The sequence below is a fragment of the Prionailurus viverrinus genome, chromosome D1 (genome assembly GCF_022837055.1).
Source record: "Prionailurus viverrinus isolate Anna chromosome D1, UM_Priviv_1.0, whole genome shotgun sequence".
In the NCBI taxonomy this organism is placed as follows: Eukaryota; Metazoa; Chordata; class Mammalia; order Carnivora; family Felidae; genus Prionailurus; species Prionailurus viverrinus.
In genome coordinates, this window is record NC_062570.1 from 6,209,467 (window position 1) to 6,229,622 (window position 20,156).

Consider the following 20,156-nt stretch of genomic DNA (forward strand, 5'->3'; position numbering starts at 1 on the left):
CCAGAGCTTATATTTAAAAACGAAATGGGGTGCCTGGGTGGCTAAGGCTCAGTTGGTTAAGCAATCTACTCTTGATTTCCAAGAGTTCAAGCCCCACATCGTGCTCTGCACTGGCAGCATGGAGCCTGCTTGGGATTCTCTCTCTCTTCCTCTCTCTGCCCCTCTGCTCGTGCACGTACCCTCTCTCTCTTTTTCTCTCTCTCTCAAAATAAATAAACTTCAAAGAAATAAATAAAGATAAAAAATAAAAACAAAATCAATCTCAAATATATACTTCCCAATCAATTCCAAAATGCATGTTCCTAACGTCTTACAAAGGGTTTGACTTATTCAAATAAATCAAGATCAGAAAGAACAGACCTCTGTGAAAAATACATCATTGCTAGATGGGAGTAACCAGCTTCTCAAAACTGAAAGATATCCTAGGAATATATCTTACCTTAGATGCCATTCTCATAAAAAGTTTGTTCTGATTTTCTGCTGTTCCCATCTTTTCGTTCTTGACTAAATCACTTAGGCTGAGATTATCATCATCGTGAAAGTATCTAACCCTTTCTTTTTCTTCGTGAGTTGAAGCCTATGAGAAAATGAACATTATTTAGTGAAAACATGGGTCTGGGTCTCTGAAGTATTTTTAATTACCTGTAAATCTCATATTAAATGCACAACATGCCACGACGTATCACAAGCTTTCCTTCCAGCTTATCCCTTTTCTATGTGTTTCCGGTTTGGAAGAATTTCCATTCAAATACCACTTCCTCTTTCTGCCCCATTACTCTCTTCTTCCCCAGGGATGGCATTATCTGACTTCCGGGTTTGGGGGAAAAGGCAGAATTGCTTTAACCTTCTTCCCTCCCGTCTGCTCTTGTCCTTGGAGTAACTCCTGACTGCTGTGGAGGGAAGCGCACAGCCATCCGGAGATAAAGTGAGCACACTGAAAACAGAGGGCAAGTATGAGCAAACTCATTTCACACAGCTCTGCCAGGGACAAGGCTGATACTCTGATTCTCATCTAAGTCAGTCCTGGGTCTTTCTATCAGTGGGTTCCATACCTACCTGTAGCAAAGAAAAGTGTCATGTATTTTCTCCTAAGTCACATCTCGCTTATCATCACACTCCCTTAGCCAAACAAAACCTGCTCTCCAACCTCTTTGAGACCTTTGGAAGCACATTCCCAGTACTTTTCCCAACATTCCTATTCCTGAAATCACTAGCTTAACTCTCACATTGCGTGGCTTCAATCACTCCTTGGTTCCAGACCCTTAATTTCTGGCCCTCCTATCCTGTCATTACACTCAAAAGGCAAACCTCGGTCCCACATGAATGTGTCTGCCCTCTTTACCCTGTACCTGAAAGTGTTCGGCCGCAGGCAACTCAAACAGAGCCCTTGATGCCATCGGATAATGCATCTATGGCTCCCTAGCCAGTTCTGTCATTCCACAGAATTCAAACCTTTACTATTCTCCTGCCCCATCTCTGCTCCAAACCCTTAATTCTTCCCATTTCATTAGAGGAGGGATCTATCCCGCTCTATTTGCTGAAGCAACTACTCTCTCCAGCAGCAAAGGCACTCAATAGACAAATAGTAAACATATGACAGAAAAATTATGAACAAACAAATCTTCTGTGGACCCAATTACCATTTGTATGATCTTCCAAATTTAAAACAAAAAATCTAACTTGGGAAAACTGAATACACTCTTTTTACCATCTCTAGAGCCTCAGGGTAGTGCTAAAAACTAATTGGTAGAGCTGGAAGATGGAAAAGAAAGTAAGGCTTATAACGGATCACAGGAACCACATAATTAAGACATTATTGTATATCGACACCCCATCACCAGGGCTCAAATTAGCTAATGCAAAATTTTCCCTAAGAGCTACGGTAAATATGTAAAAGGAAGTTAGAAACAATGGCAAAAACAACGTACACAAAATTAAAATTGCTTTAAACACTCCATGTTCGCATTTGAAACCCATAGTTGAATTAGATTCCATTTTGTAAAATGCAAAGGGATATACCTGAGAATAAAAGTAATACTATAACTTACTACCTTCTAATGCTTGTAGTATAAACCTACACTTTAGAAAATATTCTGAAGTAGTCTGATGCAAACAAAGCCAAGGAGGGGAAAGGAATTCCGAATTAAAAATGACATATGGTAAACACACCATCTGCCTCTTCCTTCTTCCTCCTGTAGATTCCAGAGGTTTTCCTGCTGTGCTCACAGGCCACACTCCTCCAGACCGATCTGTTCTGACCAGGACCACTTCTTGATCTTCATTCTATGGAAAGATGTAGAGAGAACTTTTGAAATTCTTGTGAAGAGTACTGAATATTTATATTTCATAATAAAAAACAGCATAAAAATTACAGTTTATCTTAAGTTGCCTGGAATTTCATTACCCACCGTAATGTAAAATGATCACGATCTTTTCAGAGAAAAGGGGGGGGGGAATATCCAAAGTCCATTTTATTTTTTTTTTTTTGAAAAGCAATCACAGAGGGAAAATTCAAATAACGTTTCCATCTAGACAATATTAAAGATGACCAAGTACCAATATTCACACATGCACTGGATAGGAGTGCCCATAATTTAGGCAATAGATATCATGTTTAATGCATGTTTCTTCAATTTAAAGATGCTACTAAAACTTGTTTCTAAGACATAAAGCAACTAAAGGACACAACAAACTGCTACATTAGCTGCTATAATGATGCTCCAGACAACTTCTATTCTTTCCATTAACAGCCCTCAAATGCTTTTCAGTTCCCTGACTCTTCAGAATTTATATCCCACATACTTTCAATCCATAATCTTTTTCCTACAAACTACTGGCCAAATACTTGCCTGGTACAGTACAGATTAAGATTAAACTTTATTCTATGATGAAAATAGAATGTTACTGGAAAGGTTCTAACAAAGAATCACATAAAAAATATTAGATAACTGCTTTATTAAAGATCAATTTGAAACAAGACCAACCAAATTATTCACATTTCAATTTTTTGCTCAACTCAGAACAAATTATTAAAAATCAATTTCGGGGCGCCTGGGTGGCGCAGTCGGTTAAGCGTCCGACTTCAGCCAGGTCACGATCTCGCGGTCTGTGAGTTCGAGCCCCGCGTCGGGCTCTGGGCTGATGGCTCAGAGCCTGGAGCCTGTTTCCGATTCTGTGCTCCCTCTCTCTCTGCCCCTCCCCCGTTCATGCTCTGTCTCTCTCTGTCCCAAAAATAAATAAACGTTGAAAAAAAAAAATTTTTAAAAAAAAAAAATCAATTTCAACTCCATTTAGAGACTTAGTTCCCTTTTTAAGATGGAAGAAAAAAATACAATACTGATCTTACATTCACATACAATACTAATTAAAGTTATCACTTTTCTTCTTCAAATAATTAGCATTAGTTAAGAATGTGTCATATTTTAAATATTTTTATTTATTTTTGAGAGAGAGTGAGAGAGTGAGAGAGAGAGAGAGAGGGAGAGAAAGTGAGCACATGCGCACACACAAGTTGCGGAGGGGCAGAGAGAGGGGATAGAGGATCCCAAGTGGGCTCTGCATTAACAGCAGAGAGTCCCACGGGGGGCTCAAACTCACAAACCATCAGATCATGACCTGAGCCAAAGTCGGATGCTCAACTGACAAAGCCACCCAGGCGCCCTAATGATGTGTCATATTTAAAGGGTATCTCTACCTTAAAAAAAAAATAAAAAAAAATAAAAAGGGAGGGGTGCATGGGTGGCTCAGTTGGTGAAGTGTCTGACTTTGGCTCAGGTCATGATCTCACGGTTCGTGGGTTCGAGCCTCACATTGGGCTCTGTGCTGACAGCTCAGAGCCTGGAGCCTGCTTCAGGGGCTTTCTCTGCCCCTCCCCTGCTCATTCTCTGTTTCTGTCTCTCAAAAATATATAAATGTTAGGGGCGCCTGGGTGGCTCAGTCGGTTGAGCGTCCGACTTGGGCTCAGGTCACGATCTCACGGTCTGTGAGTTCGAGCCCCGTGTCGGGCTCTGTGCTGACAGCTCAGAGCCTGGAGCCTGCTTCAGACTCTGTGTCTCCCTCTCTCTCTTCCCCTCCCCTGCTCATGCTCTATCTCTCTCTGTCTCAAAAATAAATAAACACACACACACACACACAAAATAAATAAATGTTTAAAAAAATTTTTGTTTTAAATACAGGGTATCTCTATTCATTCTCTTACTGGATAACAGAAATGGGAAACACATTTTTTATCTAAGTTTATCATGTCACTAAAGTGATCTCCCTAAGGACTTCCAAATTACTAAATCTAATAAATACTTATCAATTATCACCCTCGTTTATTTGAAAGTATTTGATTCTGTTCATTATATTCTCAGCCTGAAACCCTTCTTATTCTAGTTTTATACATACTCTACTCTTTCCTGGTTCTGCCTCACCTCTCTGACCCATTCATTCAGTCATTAAATATTCTGAAAAGTGCCTGCCTTACGTAGTTACTAAAAGAAATACAGTACCTGCCTACAAGAAGTTTATAGGCTACTGCAAGAATTATCCTGTACATGAATTAATGAGAATCAAGAGTCAATTTCACTTTCTCCTCCACTTAGAGCTACATTTCAAGCATTGATGACTCCAAGGCTCCTTGGTTTCCATCCTTCCACCCAGAAACCTAACTACCACTTGTGCTGACAAAAATTCATTATGCTAAACACAAAAATAACTATGTCATTGTTTGCTGAAAAATTGCAGAGACCCCATATTAGCTAGGAGAGATCAGTACCACTCAAAGTTGGCCCACAGACCAGTGACAGTGTGAGAACTGTCAGCCACGATATATTTGTTATCGGCCTGTGAGGAGTTAAGTACAAAACCTGGGTGCTTATAAATTTTTCCAGCAATCTTAAAGAGTAATTTTATGTTGGCTCAATCTAACTTAAAATTTGGACGTATATTTTATAATATCTTTATTTCATTTTTCTATAATTTTTATTGTATTTTATAAAACTATTAGTTCATAATGGGCTGGAAAATTTAAAAAAAAAAAAAAATCTGATCCTACAGCACAAAGAAACACTGTCCTAGACAGTGGGATAAAGGCCAAGCACCTTAACACAACACATAAGGCCCTTCAAATTCAAATACTATGGGCTTCCTGAAACACACTTCTCTAGTTCCTCATAATTTTTATAAATTTACCATCCAGCTGATAACTGTAGGCATAAGTCTGGGCATACTTGTATTGCCAGACCATCATCTTTTCAGTAACTATCTATTTATTTACAATGATCGGTCTTTGCCACTTTTCCAGGCCAAAGACCAAGCTACACACTACCTGTTGTCTACAGTACCTGGTACAGTGGCAAAAACAATGTGTACTTACTAAATGCCTCAGACAGATTAATTCTACCCCCATAGCTAACCCACTGCCCCATCTACAGTCTTCTTCTCCACGCTTTTCTACTCTCTGTTCCTCGGGCATGCCAGGGGACACCAGGTTTCCCCACTTTGGGTTCCCACGACAGAAACACAAGCAATTCCACATTGGCTACTACAATAATACAGAACACAGCGCTTATTTAAGAATCACACCAGTGCCAACAAACTAAGGCCTGTGGGCCAAATCCAGCAAGCTGCTTGTTTTTGTTTGGCCCACCAACTAAGGATGGTTTTTACACTATTAAATTGTTGAGGGAAAATCAAAAGAATATATTTCATGACAAATAAAAATTACATACAATTCTCATTTTAGTTCCCATAATGTTTTACTGGAACAGAGCCGTGTTCGCCCATTTATATACTGTCTGTAGCTGCTTTCATTCCATGACAGCTTAAGAGATATGTAATTGAGTTGCTGTGACAGAGACTGGATAGACCATAAGGCCTAAAACATTTACTATATGGTCTGTAGAGAAAAAGACTGCTAACCTTTGATCTCTATTGTTCTTCAAGGGATAAAACTAATTCAAAATCATTTAATGATTACTTTACCTGAGAACAGCAAGATAAAAACTTGCAACTGCTTGATAATATCACAGACAGAAAGAAAGGGACCCGGTACGCTTTCATTTTGTTAACATACGCTGGAAATCCATTTCTGGCCAGAAGGGCCACAAGGAAAACCAGATATAACCCGCCACAGTTAAGAAGCTAGACAATATGGAAAAATACATGAAACAACCAGGCCAGAAGAAAGAGCCAAGAACTAAAACTGGGATCTTAGGACCAGGATAAGGTCTGAAAAGGGCCCGAGGCACCGTCATTCTTTCATATCAACCTTTGAGCACTATTTGCATGTAACACGCTGATTAAAAAGAAAAGAAAAGGAAAAAGCATTCAGGGCCTTGCTTCAAAGCTGGTATTTAAAAATTCTAAATGTTTGCTTAAAATCCTTTTGTGGCATCTTGTAAATAAAGGAAAACTTTCACTACATCAGATTTTCCCACCAGTTGGCATTCGGCAAGTTTTTCATCACTGAAGGCCCTACAACACCTGTTTCCATTTTCTATCTTTTAACGTTTCAATAAATAAGCAGTAATTACAGTTCATGGTATTTTCATGCTTTCTAAACAATCCCTATTCTATCTCTAATTATGTCCATAGAGAGCAGGTTGCTCAGTACATACAAGCTCCCAACCACGGCAATGGGAGGATTGAACATCAAGCCGTTTTACATTCACCGACATGTGTATCCTGGTTCAAGGCTATTTTCCAATTGGTACAGACTTATTCACATGACTGCACAGGCTCAAGGGAAGCACCTTTTGCTAAGCGCATAATGGTACCAGACAGACTCCAAGCAGCCTCAGTTTTGTCCACCTTTCAGTAATTCTCAATTCTCTCTTTCTCAATTCTGAATACTCTTTGTGTGTTCTATTTTTCCCCCTTGATCAGCCTTCCTAAAGGCTTATCTATTAATTTCTTTCTTGGTTTTTTGATAACCTCTACTTACTTTTGGTTTGCTATTTCAGTAACTTCATTTGATATGTTTCAATACCTTTGATACGTTTTGTCTTATCTTTTCTGCAATGAGTTCCTGGCCAGAGCCCACCAGGAGAGCATGCGGGCGTGGATCCCAGGGTCAGGAGCCCACGCGCCAATCCTGCCTCATTAGAGAACCTTCCAAGAATACTTAATTACCTCACTTTCCTCCTTTGCAAAATAAAATAACAAGGTATTTATAGGATCAAACATGCAAAGTATTTAAAACAATGCCTAGGAGAATTTACCCAAGGGATATGAGAGTGCTGATACCAAGGGCACATGTACCCCAATGTTTACATCAATATTTTCAACAATAGCCAAATTATGGAAAGAGCCTAAATGTCCATCAACTGATGAATGGATAAAGAAGATGTGGTTTATATATATAATGGAATACTACTTGGCAATGAGAAAGAATGAAATCTGGCCATTTGCAGCAACGTGGATGGAACTGGAGGGTATTATGCTAAGCGAAATAAGGCAGAGAAAGATACCATATGTTTTCACGCATATGTGGATCTTGAGAAACTTAACAGACCATGGGGGAGGGGAAGGGGGAAAAAAAGTTACAGAGAGGAAAGGAGGCAAACCATAAGAGACTCTTAAGGACTGAGAACAACCTGAGGGTTGATGGGGGGTGGGGGAGAGGGAAAATGGGTGATGGGCATCGAGGAGGGCGCTTGTTGGGATGAGCACTGGGTGTTGTATGGAAACCAATTTGACAATGAATTATATTAAAAAAATGAAAATAAAAAAATAAAACAACGCCTAGGAATAAAGTGAGTGATCAATAAATATTAGCTATACTCTTTAGCTCACTTTCATTTATCCAGTCCTTTCTTTATCTGACTGAGGCCTTCCTAGGATTTACCCCTTCTCATCTCTAAAATTCCTAGGACATTATTTCTTCTCCACATTCATCTACTATTGTGTCACTTACTCTTCAGAATGTTATTCTGTACTTGTAAGCGAGGCTACTACACATACTTAGAGTCCTTTTAAGACTGCACTACCGTTTGAAATTTACTGGCAACGAGGGTTTACGTCCCAATTCTTTTCTACCGTCTGTCTGAGGGAAAACTAATGTTTTCTAGTACGCTAGCGCCCGGGGCTTCAGTGGGAGGTGCGTTTTCGTCCCTCCTGCCCCTCCGCCTCCTCTCACCCGTCAGTAATCGGTAGCTCTGACAGTGTGCGCCCCATGCATGGGGGTTCCCGGTTCTTACGATGACCTCGCGCCCTGTGATACTGGGCACGGTTCACAGAGTCCAAGCAAGGGCCGCGAGGCCACGTGTGTTTCTCCCACCGAGAACACCTCTCGCCTTCACAGTCTCCCGTGAGCTAACTAACGTCCGAGTACTCAAGGCCTTTTCAGCCTCCTTCGTCAGGAGGCCTCAGACCGGGATGAGGCAGGGAGAGGCCGGAAGGAGAACTTTAGGGCTCGGCCTCTCGGATGCGCTCAGCTCTCGGCCGCGCTGCCTGTTTGGGGAGTCGGATCCCTGCGAGCCCCAGCTCCTCACAGTTTCGGATTTCTGTTCAGCTTCTCGTCCACAGAGGGCCGTCTCAACTTCTAAGCGCCTTACACGCCGCCCAATTTTCTCTTTGCGTATTTTGTCTGCGATCGCTACCCTCTCGCACGGAGCGCAGGCCTCAAAGCACGACGCACGCGCGGTCGGAGCTCGGCAATGCCGCTCCGGGATCTCACACGCGGCGCCACAGGGGCCACCGGGAGGCGGCGCCTGGACGCCGAACTTCGGAAGACCCGGGAGGGCCCCACACAGACTGAAACGTGCTCCACGAGCGCGTCCCCCGGCTCCCCAAGGCACCCCGTTAATCGTGGAACTCTTCTAGAGCACGCTGTAGCATTAGACCAAAGGCACGTTTTTATCCCGGTTTTCTTTCCCGCCAAATTGGTACAGTAAAGAGGTGCCTAACCTCTTCGCCACGAAGCTGCTGGTGGGAGGGACACTAACCACGCACAAGCTGGAGAAAATCAAATATTAACGTGAAGGATCATTACTAAAAAACTGTAAGTAATACTTAAGACTAGACTCCAGTTCACAATTTCAGCAGTGGATTCTCTGGGACACATTTAACCACGAGTGATTTTAATTTTGTTAGGCACATATTTTGTACAGCCAGCGTGATATCTGGTGCCGGCGGATACGAAAGCCAATTCCGTTCTTCAGTCTCCTTTCCTTCTTTCATCGTTGCTTCTTTGTAAGCCTTACATGTGAAGCCAGCTAGGAAAAAAACACATGACTTTACGCTGTATTTTTAACCAGGTTCCTTTCAGCATTTGCCGGGGTGGGGAGGGATGAGAGGAGGAAAGGAGATTGAGAAATTTTTTTTTAACGTTGACTGACATTCTGGAATCTTTCCACACTAAAATGATAGAGTTCTTTCAGACGTAAGAAAAAAAAAATCTTTATTCTGACACTTATGAAATAGATAAATTTAAGGATAATATATGTGATTTAGTATATCAACAATAGCAAAAAAATCTAAACACTGCCTTAGATTTTTCCTCATTAAAAACAAACCAAGATGGGGCACCTGGGTGACTCAGTCAGTTAGGTGTCCAACACTTGATTTTGGCTCAGGTCATGATGTCATGCTTCATGACACTGAGCCCCATGTTGGGCTCTGTGCTGTCAGCTGAGAGCCTGCTCGGGATTTTCTCTCTCCCTCTCTCTCTGCCTCTCCCCTGCTCACACACTCTCTCTCAAAATAAATAAACTTAAAAAAAAAAAATCCAAGACAACTTTTCCAGATAGAAATTAATATTTATAGGGGCACCTGGGTGACTCAGTCAGTTAAGTGTCTGACTTCAGCTCAGCCCCACGTCCGACTCTGTGCTGACAGCTTGGAGCCTGAGCCTGCTTCGGATTCTGTTTCTCTCTCTCTATCCCTCCCCCCATTCATACTCTGTCACTCTCTCAAAAATAAACATTAAAAAAATTGTTTAAAAAAGAAATTAATATTCATATAATTTTATAAAGTTCTAAAATAGATCTCATGTGATTTCAAGAACCTTGTAACACGGCTATCACTGAGCTGTATTTTATAAGGGAGGATACTAAGGACCACGTAAAATAAATGATGAAGTTCTGGATCCAGTATAAATCTTTGGCTTTAAAATCCCATTTCCATTCCTTTACTAGTTCTATCACGTGCTATTTCTAATATTCCATTTCTCTAATAAAATGAGTCAGTAAAAAGGACATTTTAGGAGCACCCAGATAGCTCAGTCGGTTGGGCACCCAACTTCGGCTCACCTCATGATCTCACGGTTCGTGAGTTCAAGCCCCGCATCGGAATCTCTGATGTCAGCACAGAACCTGCTTCAGATCCTCTGTCCCCTTCTCTCTCTGCCTCTCTCCCACTCTCTCTCTCAATAACAAGTAAACATTTTTAAAAAAGAAGTGTTTTTAAAAAATGAAATTTTAGTAAACGCTAACACTTTAGTAAACACTGACACTTTTTCAAAGAAAAGGTAAGTTGGCAATGCTCCTTTAACTGAAAAAATGATAGGTTTTGTGATTACAAAAAATTTCTTTCCCCCAAATGAAAATCTGCACACTTCCTGAGAATGCCTGCGTACCTTATTAAGGACTTTGAGTACTGGCTTAATATATTTTATGATACTATCCAGCTTTTGGATAAAATTTTGGGCAATCTGAAAAGATACAGCCATAAGTGGCATAAAAAGTAAATCAAAAACATTGCAGACTTTTCATTTTTTTTAATATTCTATTTCATTCCATTCCATCTGATCAATGAATTCCTACCACTCAGAATAACTTTTATCATGATGTGATCCAACAGCATGAATGTGTGAATGTGTCTAATATGATGAACAAGATATGGTTCCAGCTGTTAAGGAATTCATAAATTAAATGTCAGGGAGAGGGGGAGAAAGATGAAACAGGGAGTTGATAGAAATTTCCACTAGACTATTAAGTAAGATAAAGTATAAATCAAGTGGTACCGGATCACACGGGATGGAGAAACAGATGTGTTCTTGGGTACAAATGAACTGCGTCTTTGGAAACAAAGATGAAATGGCAAAGGGTTAAGAAGTAAAGGAAACAACCACAACAAAGCGCAGAGATCCAGTATTGCTTAAAGATTTCTAAGTAAAGGCATATTCATGTTTTAGAGAAATTTTGTACCTATATTACATTTTAAAGTTCTCAAAATTATTTCAAATGCCCTTGTCTCAAGATAACTAACTTGGCTAAAGGAGTAAAGAAGGTCAAACATGACCTGAGGTTCTAACTCCCCAAACCCAGGGCTCTTTTTTTTTTTTTTTTTATGAAATTTATTGACAAATTGGTTTCCATACAACACCCAGTGCTCATCCCAAAAGGTGCCCTCCTCAATATGGGCTCTTTCAACTGTACCACAACTGCACTGAGATGAAGCCTGGTGGGAATCAAAAGGACACTGTGATAAGCAAAGGAATCATGGCAAGAAGATCACTTGGGATGCTACTGCCGTACTCGAAGCAAGAGACGACGGGGCAGTGAACTACGGCAGGGACAGGAGAAATGAAAAGGGTGAGGTGTGCACAGGAGGGAAGGTGGGGTAAAACGCTATTACTTGGTGAAATCTGAATGTGCTGCCAGAAGAAGGAATTAAGGACTTCGTGGCTTAAACTCAGAAAAACAGCAGGATGAGCATGCAATTAAGAGAAGGAAAACTCCATCCGAAAAGGGGATGGTTTTATAGGTTCTGAAGTCATGGTACATCCTTACAAGTCAGGCAGACAACTGAAAACGCGAGGTTAGAGCTCAGCCCAGAGTGCAGAGCTCCAGTGACAGATCATCCACAGAAAGATGAAAACTGGGACCACGAAGTGAAGAGACACAGCCAGGGCGAGAACAGGGATTTGATCCATGTTTATGACCCAACCTCTTCTTCCCCCTCCCTCGCTCCTAGCTCACTGTGCGGCCGTTCAGAACAACACACCGTCTTCAGATCGTACCACCTCGCTCTCACATCAGCACCCTCACCCATGCTCCTATGCCTGGACCTCCCTTCCCTGCTGGTTTGCGGGAGGAGGACAGTGAAGTCGCCAAGAAAAAAGGAAGCTGTTCGTGTCACAGGCCCAGCGAATGAAGGGCATCTGCCAATAACGAGAAAGGGGCCAACAGAGAGAAACTGAAGATCCCATACAAGACAAGGTGGGAACTGTTCCAGAGGCGGAACAGGAAGGAGACCATGAGCACTGGGAAGGAACCTACCCCAAAGGCAATGACAACACTGTCCCCACTGCCAGATGAGAGATACAGAAAGACTGGTTTTCTGGGGACAAGGACAACAGACAGACACTGAAGACATTCAACCCTGTAGTCAGGTACACAGCAAAGTGACTCCTAAGAATAAACCAGGGAATTCGGGGAGAATGGCAAAAATTTTGAGTAACTGCTAAGAGAAAAACGATTTTTTTTTTTTTGCAGGCAAATTTGCAGAGAGAAATAGGTCATTCTGAATTTCTTCAGTCTCCTTTTCTAAAATAAAATTTAGAAATTGTATTTTGGGGACACTAAATATGCTGATTAATTACAATTTAATTTAATAATAAATACTGTACAGCATGGAGAAGTGTTGACAGAATGAATTTTTAAAAAAAGACCAAAAAAGATTACAATTATGTAAATTATGCATGTGTTTACATAGTTATAATGGATAGAGACTTAAGGGAAACATTGAATATTTTTTAAATATAGATTTTTGTGTGTTTTTTGCATTGCTTGCCAATTGTACAAAAATATTTAACATGTCATTACAAAGGAAGGAAAGAAATCTAGAGGGAACTACTTTAAAGTATTTATCGGTGTATAATCACTAAGTGGTAGGATTTGGTGTGATTTTTATTTTCTCTTTTAAGTTTTTTTTGCATTTTCCATGCTTCTACAAAGAATACATATTATACTTTTACTTAGAAGTCACCTAACAATAAAAAAATAAAGAAAAATATACTTTATTTTTAATTTTTTTCTAGTTTATTATTTTAGATGGAAAGGAGTGTGAGCAGGGTAGAGGGACAGACGGGGAAACAGAGACAGAGAGAGAGAGTGAGAGAGAGAGAGAATCTTAAGCAGACTCACACTCAGTGTGGAGCCCGATGTGGGGCTCCATCCCACAACTCTGGGATCATGACCTGAGCTGAAATCAAAAGTCAGATGCTCAACTGACTGAGCGACCCATGCATCCTGAAAACATACTTTACTTTTTAAAGCACATATACAAAATATAGAGAAATTTTCTATTTAACTGTGTGAGCATTTCTAGGCAACTTAAATTTCCATGTTTAAAGTTTGCATAACCGGCACATATGATATCAGTTTCAACATCAGATTTTTTTTTTATATTTCAAACACCAGTTCATCAATTTACATCAAAGCAATTATTTTAAGTAATTATTATTTACTTTAAATAATTATAAATTGCACATACACCTAACCTCATTTCTTGCCACCAAATAAAAACTTAAATGAGACTCAGATCATCCTGCACTTAATTTACCCAAAGAAAATGAAGATAAATGACTTCATAGGATTTTAATGAGAATCAAATAAATTTCTATAAATAAAACAATCAAAACAAGTCCTGACACACAGGATGTCCTCAAAAAATATCCTCTATTACTATTAATAATGGCAGCAGTTATAATACTATACACATCAATCAATATTGCTGTCGTGAAAAATAAACTTCTATCTTGAAATTTAATTAAATAAATTTAGAAACAGAACCTAAATAAAAAATATTATTAAAGGAATTAGAAGCAAAGTGGTTTTCTTAACGTAATAATTCTTTATTACACATATCCTATAATGCTCAGGTGACAGAGACTTCTAAAACAAAATAGTTTATCACTTATTATTTAGACTTAATTCGGAGAATCTCACATGGATGAAACACTGGGTATTTCTGGGCAGACAGGAACATAACAAATACCATAAACTTTTTCTATGATTTTTCTATGATTTTTATTTTCTCTTTTTAAGTTTTTTTGCCTGTGAAAAACCTGTGAAGTGAGGTTTTTTTTGTTTTTTAGTGTTTAGTTCCATTCAACTCATTTTATTTTCTCTTCCACATAAATCTTTATTACCAACCGTCTACTATAATTATTGTATTCAGAATCTGAGTATGGTACATGCGCACTTATTATGCACTGCAAGATTGAAAAGTACACTTTGTTTTCAGGGACTATAAAGCAGGGGAGATCACAGCTGGGCCAAGGACATTGGCTCTCATCCTACCAGTTGTTTGGCCTTTCCCTGAAGCCCCTCAATAAAATGGTTTGATTATTAAAACAAAACAAAATCTTTATTTTTGGCTTTCCACATTAAATTTGACTTTCTTATAACTAACTTGTTATGCATACTACAAGAGTAGAATATAGAGTAATTTTTAAGTACATATAAGGATAAAATTTACTTTGGGGTTGATTTGTTTAACTTAAAATTGTACCCTTAAATTACAAATCTACCATATAAGTATGTGACGACATCTTCCCATCGCCACGCCCTGCCAAAATCTCGAAAACAATGTATTAGAATCAAGCCCTTCAAGAGAACACAGAAGTCTTAGGACTCACTATTGCCCATATGGAGTAGCATTTCATTTTTCCCTTAAATATAATTACACAACAGAAACAAAACAAAACAAAACACACAAAAACAATGAAACGCTGACGACAGCAGACTACTGAGTGTTTGAGGGAACAGAGGAGAATTGGTGCAGGGGAGCTTGTTCCTTGGTCATTCCTCCTTCTCCAAGAAAACCAACTAACTAGGTATGGCTTCGGTAACTTCTGGAGGGTCTTGGTTCAAAATATAAGAGAGTCTTCAAAAGAATTCTTCATATCAAAATTTAATCTGACACATATATGATCACAACTATCCAAAATAATTACAAGTTACTACATTTGGGAGAATACTCTGCACAAAACAATTAAACAAAACAAAACACCTACCTGGATGGCGCTTGTTAACAAATATGGCCGACAAGTCATTCAAGCGGGTGTTTCCTAATCAGTAAATGAAGCCTATGGGTCATCACTCCCAGCTAGGATAATACTTAACAGCCATGGTGAAGATTATTTCTGTGACCTAGTAGTAATTCTTACAGAGCACAGTCATAAAGAAAATAGCTTTTTCTTTGGCAAAGTTATAAAACTAAAGATAAGATCCAAAAATAATGGCTACAGCCTCAAAACATTCTCTGGATGCCCAGACTGCACTGGGCCCTCTTCAGTATCCCCATATTTCTATACTTCTCCTTTACATCAAAGCTGTAATAATATATTTGTATAACTGATCTTATTTATAAGATTTCTTTCCACAGAGAAGGCTTTCCAAAGGAAAATGTGGTATCTGAGTTAAGATGTAAAGGATGAATAGGAGGTAACTACAGGAACACAGGGAAAGAGGAATGACATTCTAAGCAAAGGAAAAACTCTGTGCAAAGACCCAGTGAGAATGGAGAGAAAAGTACTCAGAGGTCCACAGGATGATGATAAAGGGCTGATAGCCATAAAGAGCTGATGCAGTGATAAGAAAAGCAAACAGCAGATTTAGGAAATATTTAGCAAATAATGCTGACACTATTTCAAGAGGAAGTTGATGCAAGATGTAAGAAGAGTGAATAAATATAAGATTCTATGTTACTATAAAACGTGTTTGTATGTATGTATCATCTATGAAATTGTCTGGCTTTAATTTAGCTTAAAATGTTTGCTCTTTAGTAATAGTTTATTTAAAGAAATACGCTCTCTAGTAACGCACGGATGATATTTCTAAATGTAGAGCACAGAAATGACAGATAGTTTACGGAGGGTAAAAAAAGAGGTAGGAGTGTGTACAAAAGAGGTACAGCCACTGCCCTGCTTTGCTTGGCTAGGGAGGAAACCAGGCAAGTTACCAAAGGGATATGACCTCTCCGTGCTCCTGTTCTGTGGCAGGAAAGGCTAAACTACCAAGGAAAGTATATCCATGGTAATGTAACATGGTAAGTCATGGAATAAATGCAAGGCCGCAAAGTTTACTTTAGATTTAAAATATTTGATTCAGAAAACTGAGAACACATGTGACTTCTACAAAGAAAGCAGTGAAAGGTATTTGTTGAATGAAAGTCAAAGTTCACTGCTTAAAAATGAAAGGCAGCTTTTGGAACTACCAGGATGGAACTTGAGTGTATTACGCAAAGCGAAAGTAGTCAGTCAGAGAAAGACAAATATCATATGACTTCACTTACACATTGAATTTAAGATACAAAAGATGAACATAAGGGAAGGGAAGCAAAAATAATATAAAAACAAGGAGGGGGGCAAAACATGAGAGACTTAAATACAGACAACAAACTAAGGGCTGCTAGAGGGGTTGTAGGTGGGGAGATGGGCTAAATGGGTAAGGGGCATTAAGGAGGACACTTGTGATGAGCATTGGGTGTTATACATAGGGTGTGAATGACTGGATTCTACTCCTGAAATCATTATTGCACTATATGCTAACTAACTTGCATGTAAATTAAAACATACATACATAAATAAATAAATAAATAAATAAAATTTAAAAATAAAAAAAGTATATACTCAATTTTTAGTCTTCCTATAACCCAGAAGTTTTGTTTTGTTTTGTTTTTTAATATGAAATTTATTGTCAAATTGGTTTCCATACAGCACCCAGTGCTCATCCCAACAGGTGCCCTTTTCAATACCCATCACCCACCCACCCCTCCCTCCCACCCCCCATCAACCCTCAGTTTGTTCTCAGTTTTTAAGAGTCTCTTATGGTTTGGCTCCCTCCCTCTCTAACCATTTTTTTCCTTCCCCTCCCCATGGTCTTCTGTTAAGTTTCTCAGGATCCACATAAGAGTGAAAACATATGGAATCTGTCCTTCTCTGTAGGACTTATTTCACTTAGCATAACACTCTCCAGTTCTATCCACATTGCTACAAAAGGCCATATTTCATTCTTTCTCATTGCCAGGTAGTATTCCATTGTGTATATAAACCACAACTTCTTTATCCATTCATCAGTTGATGGACATTTAGGCTCTTTCCATAATTTAGCTATTATTGAGAGTGCTGCTATAAACGTTGGGGTACAAGTGCCCCTATGTATCAGGACTCCTGTATCCCTTGGGTAAATTCCTAGCAGTGCTACTGCTGGGTCATAGGGTAGCTCTATTTTTAATTTTCTGAGGAACCTCCACACTGTTTTCCAGAGCAGCTGCACCAGTTTGCATTCCCACCAACAGTGCAAGAGGGTTCCCGTTTCTCCACATCCTCTCCAGCATCTATAGTCTCCTGTTTTGTTCATTTTAGCCACGCTGACTAGTGTGAGGTGATATCTGAGTGTGGTTTTGATTTGTATTTCCCTGATGAGGAGTGATGTTGAGCATCTTTTCATGTGCCTGTTGTCCATCTGGATGTCTTCTTTAGAGAAGTGTCTATTCATGTTTTCTGCCCATTTATTCACTGGATTATTTGTTTTTCGGGTGTGGAGTTTGGTGAGCTCTTTATAGATTTTGGATACTAGCCCTTTGTCTGATATGTCATTTGCAAATATCTTTTCCCATTCCGTTGGTTGCCTTGTAGTGTTGTTGATTGTTTCCTTTGCTGTGCAGAAGCTTTTTATCTTCATGAGGTCCCAGTCGTTCATTTTTGCTTTGAATTCCCTTGCCTATGGGGATGTGTCAAGTAAGAAATTGCTGCGGCTGAGGTCAGAGAGGTCTTTTCCTGCTTTCTCCTCTAGGGATTTGATGGTTTCCTGTCTCACATTCAGGTCCTTTATCCATTTTGAGTTTGTTTTTGTGAATGGCCTAAGAAAGTGGTCTAGTTTCATCCTTCTGCATGTTGCTATTCAGTTCTCCCAGCACCATTTGTTAAAGAGACTGTCTTTTTTCCATTGGATATTCTTTCCTGCTTTGTCAAAGATTAGTTGGCCATACTTTTGTGGGTCTAGTTCTGGGGTTTCTGTTCTATGCCATTGGTCTATGTGTCTATTTTTGTGCCAATACCATGATGTCTTGATGATTACAGCTTTGTGGTAGAGGCTAAAGTCTGGGATTGTGATGCCTCCTGCTTTGGTCTTCTTCAAAATTACTTTGGCTATTCGGGGCCTTTTGTGGTTCCATACAAATTTTAGGATTGCTTGCTCTAGCTTCGAGAAGAATGCTGGTGCAAATTTGATTGGGATTGCATTGAATGTGTAGATAGCTTTGGGTGGTATTGACATTTTAACAATATTTATTTTTCCAATCCATGAGCATGGAATGTTTTCAACAGGGAAAAAATGCAGCCTAGAATCCTTTATCCAGCAAGTCTGTCATTTAGAATAGAGGGAGAGATAAAGGTCTTCCCAAACAAACAAAAACTGAAGGAATTCATCACCACTAAACTAGCCCTACAAGAGATCGTAAGGGGGATCCTGTGAGACAAAGTACCAGAGACATCACTACAGACATGAAACCTACAGACATCACAATGATTCTAAACCCATATATTTCCGTAATAACACTGAATGTAAATGGACTAAATGTTCCAACGAAAAGACATAGGGTATCAGAATGGATAAAAAAACAAGACCCATCTATTTGCTGTCTACAAGAGACTCATTTTAGACCTGAGGACACCTTCAGATTGAAAGTGAGGGGATGGAGAACTATCTATCATGCTACTGGAACTCAAAAGAAAGCTGGAGTAGCCATACTTATATCAGACAAACTAGACTTTAAATGAAAGGTTGTAACAAGAGATGAAGAAGGGCATTATATAATAATTACAGGGTCTATCCATCAGGAAGAGCTAACAATTATAAATGTCTATGCGCCAAATACAGGAGCCCCCAAATATATAAAACAGTTACTCACAAACGTAAGCAACCTTATTGATAAGAATGTGGCAATTGCAGGGGACTTTAATACTCTACTGACAACAGTGGATAGATCATCTAGACACAGGATCAATAAAGAAACAAGAGCCCTGAATGATACACTGGATCAGATGGACTTGACAGATATATTTAGAACTCTGCATCCCAAAGCAACAGAATATACTTTCTTCTCAAGTGCACATGGAACCTTCTCCAAGATAGATCACATACTAGGTCACAAAACAGCCCTTCATAAGTATAAAAGAATTAAGATCATACCATGCATACTTTCAGACCACAATGCGATGAAGCTTGAAATCAACCACAGGAAAAAGTCTGGAAAACCTCTAAAAGCATGGAGGTTAAAGAACACCCTACTAAAGAATGAATGGGTCAACCAGGCAATTAGAGAAGAAATTTAAAAATATATGGAAACAAATGAAAATGAAAATACAACAATCCAAATGCTTTGGGATGCAGTGAAGGTAGTCCTGAGAGGAAAATACATTGCAGTCCAGGCCTATCTCAAGAAACAAGAAAAATCCCAAATACAAATCTAACAGCACACCTAAAGGAAATAGAAGCAGAACAGCAAAGACACCCCAAACCCAGCAGAAGAAGAAAAATAATAAAGATCAGAGCAGAAATAAATATAGAATCTAAAAGAGCTGTAGAGCAGGTCAATGAAACCAAGAGTTGGTTTTTTGAAAAAATAAACAAAATTGATAAACCTCTAGCCAGACTTCTCAAAAAGAAAAGGGAGATGACCCAAATAGATAAAATCATGAATTAAAATGGAATATTACAACCAATCCCTCAGAAATACAAGCAATTATCAGGGAATACTATGAAAAATTATATGCCAACAAACTGGACAACCTGGAAGAAATGGTTAGGAATTTTCCTAAACACCCACACACTTCCAAAACTCAAACAGGAAGAAATAGAAAGCTTGAACAGACCCATAACCAGCGAAGCAATTGAATCAGTTATCAAAAATCTCCCAACAAATAAGAGTCCAGGACCAGATGGCTTCCCAGGGGAATTCTACCAGACATTTAAAGCAGAGATAATACCTATCCTTCTCAAGCTATTCCAAGAAATAGAAAAGGAAGGAAAACTTCCAGACTCATTCTATGAAGCCAGAATTACTTTGATTCCTAAACCAGACAGACACTCAGTAAAAAAAGAGAACTACAGGCCAATATCCCTGATGAATATGGATGCAAAAATTCTCAATAAGATACTAGCAAATCGAATTTAACAGTATATAAAAAGAATTATTCACCATGATCAAATGGGATTCAT

The 20,156-nt window shown here is 39.2% G+C and overlaps 1 protein-coding gene across 1 annotated transcript in view; it reads right to left on the minus strand.

Annotated features, from left to right (window-relative positions):
• The window catches only part of CWF19L2 (CWF19 like cell cycle control factor 2), a 150,368-nt gene that overhangs the window by 54,968 nt on the left and 75,244 nt on the right, over positions 1–20,156 (minus strand). Inside the window, exons 11-12 of the mRNA XM_047878862.1 lie at positions 2,170–2,283; positions 440–577 (exon numbers count right to left, since the gene is read on the minus strand). Of these exons, the coding sequence (XP_047734818.1) occupies positions 440–577; positions 2,170–2,283 (252 nt within the window). The remainder of the gene's footprint in view (positions 1–439; positions 578–2,169; positions 2,284–20,156) is intronic.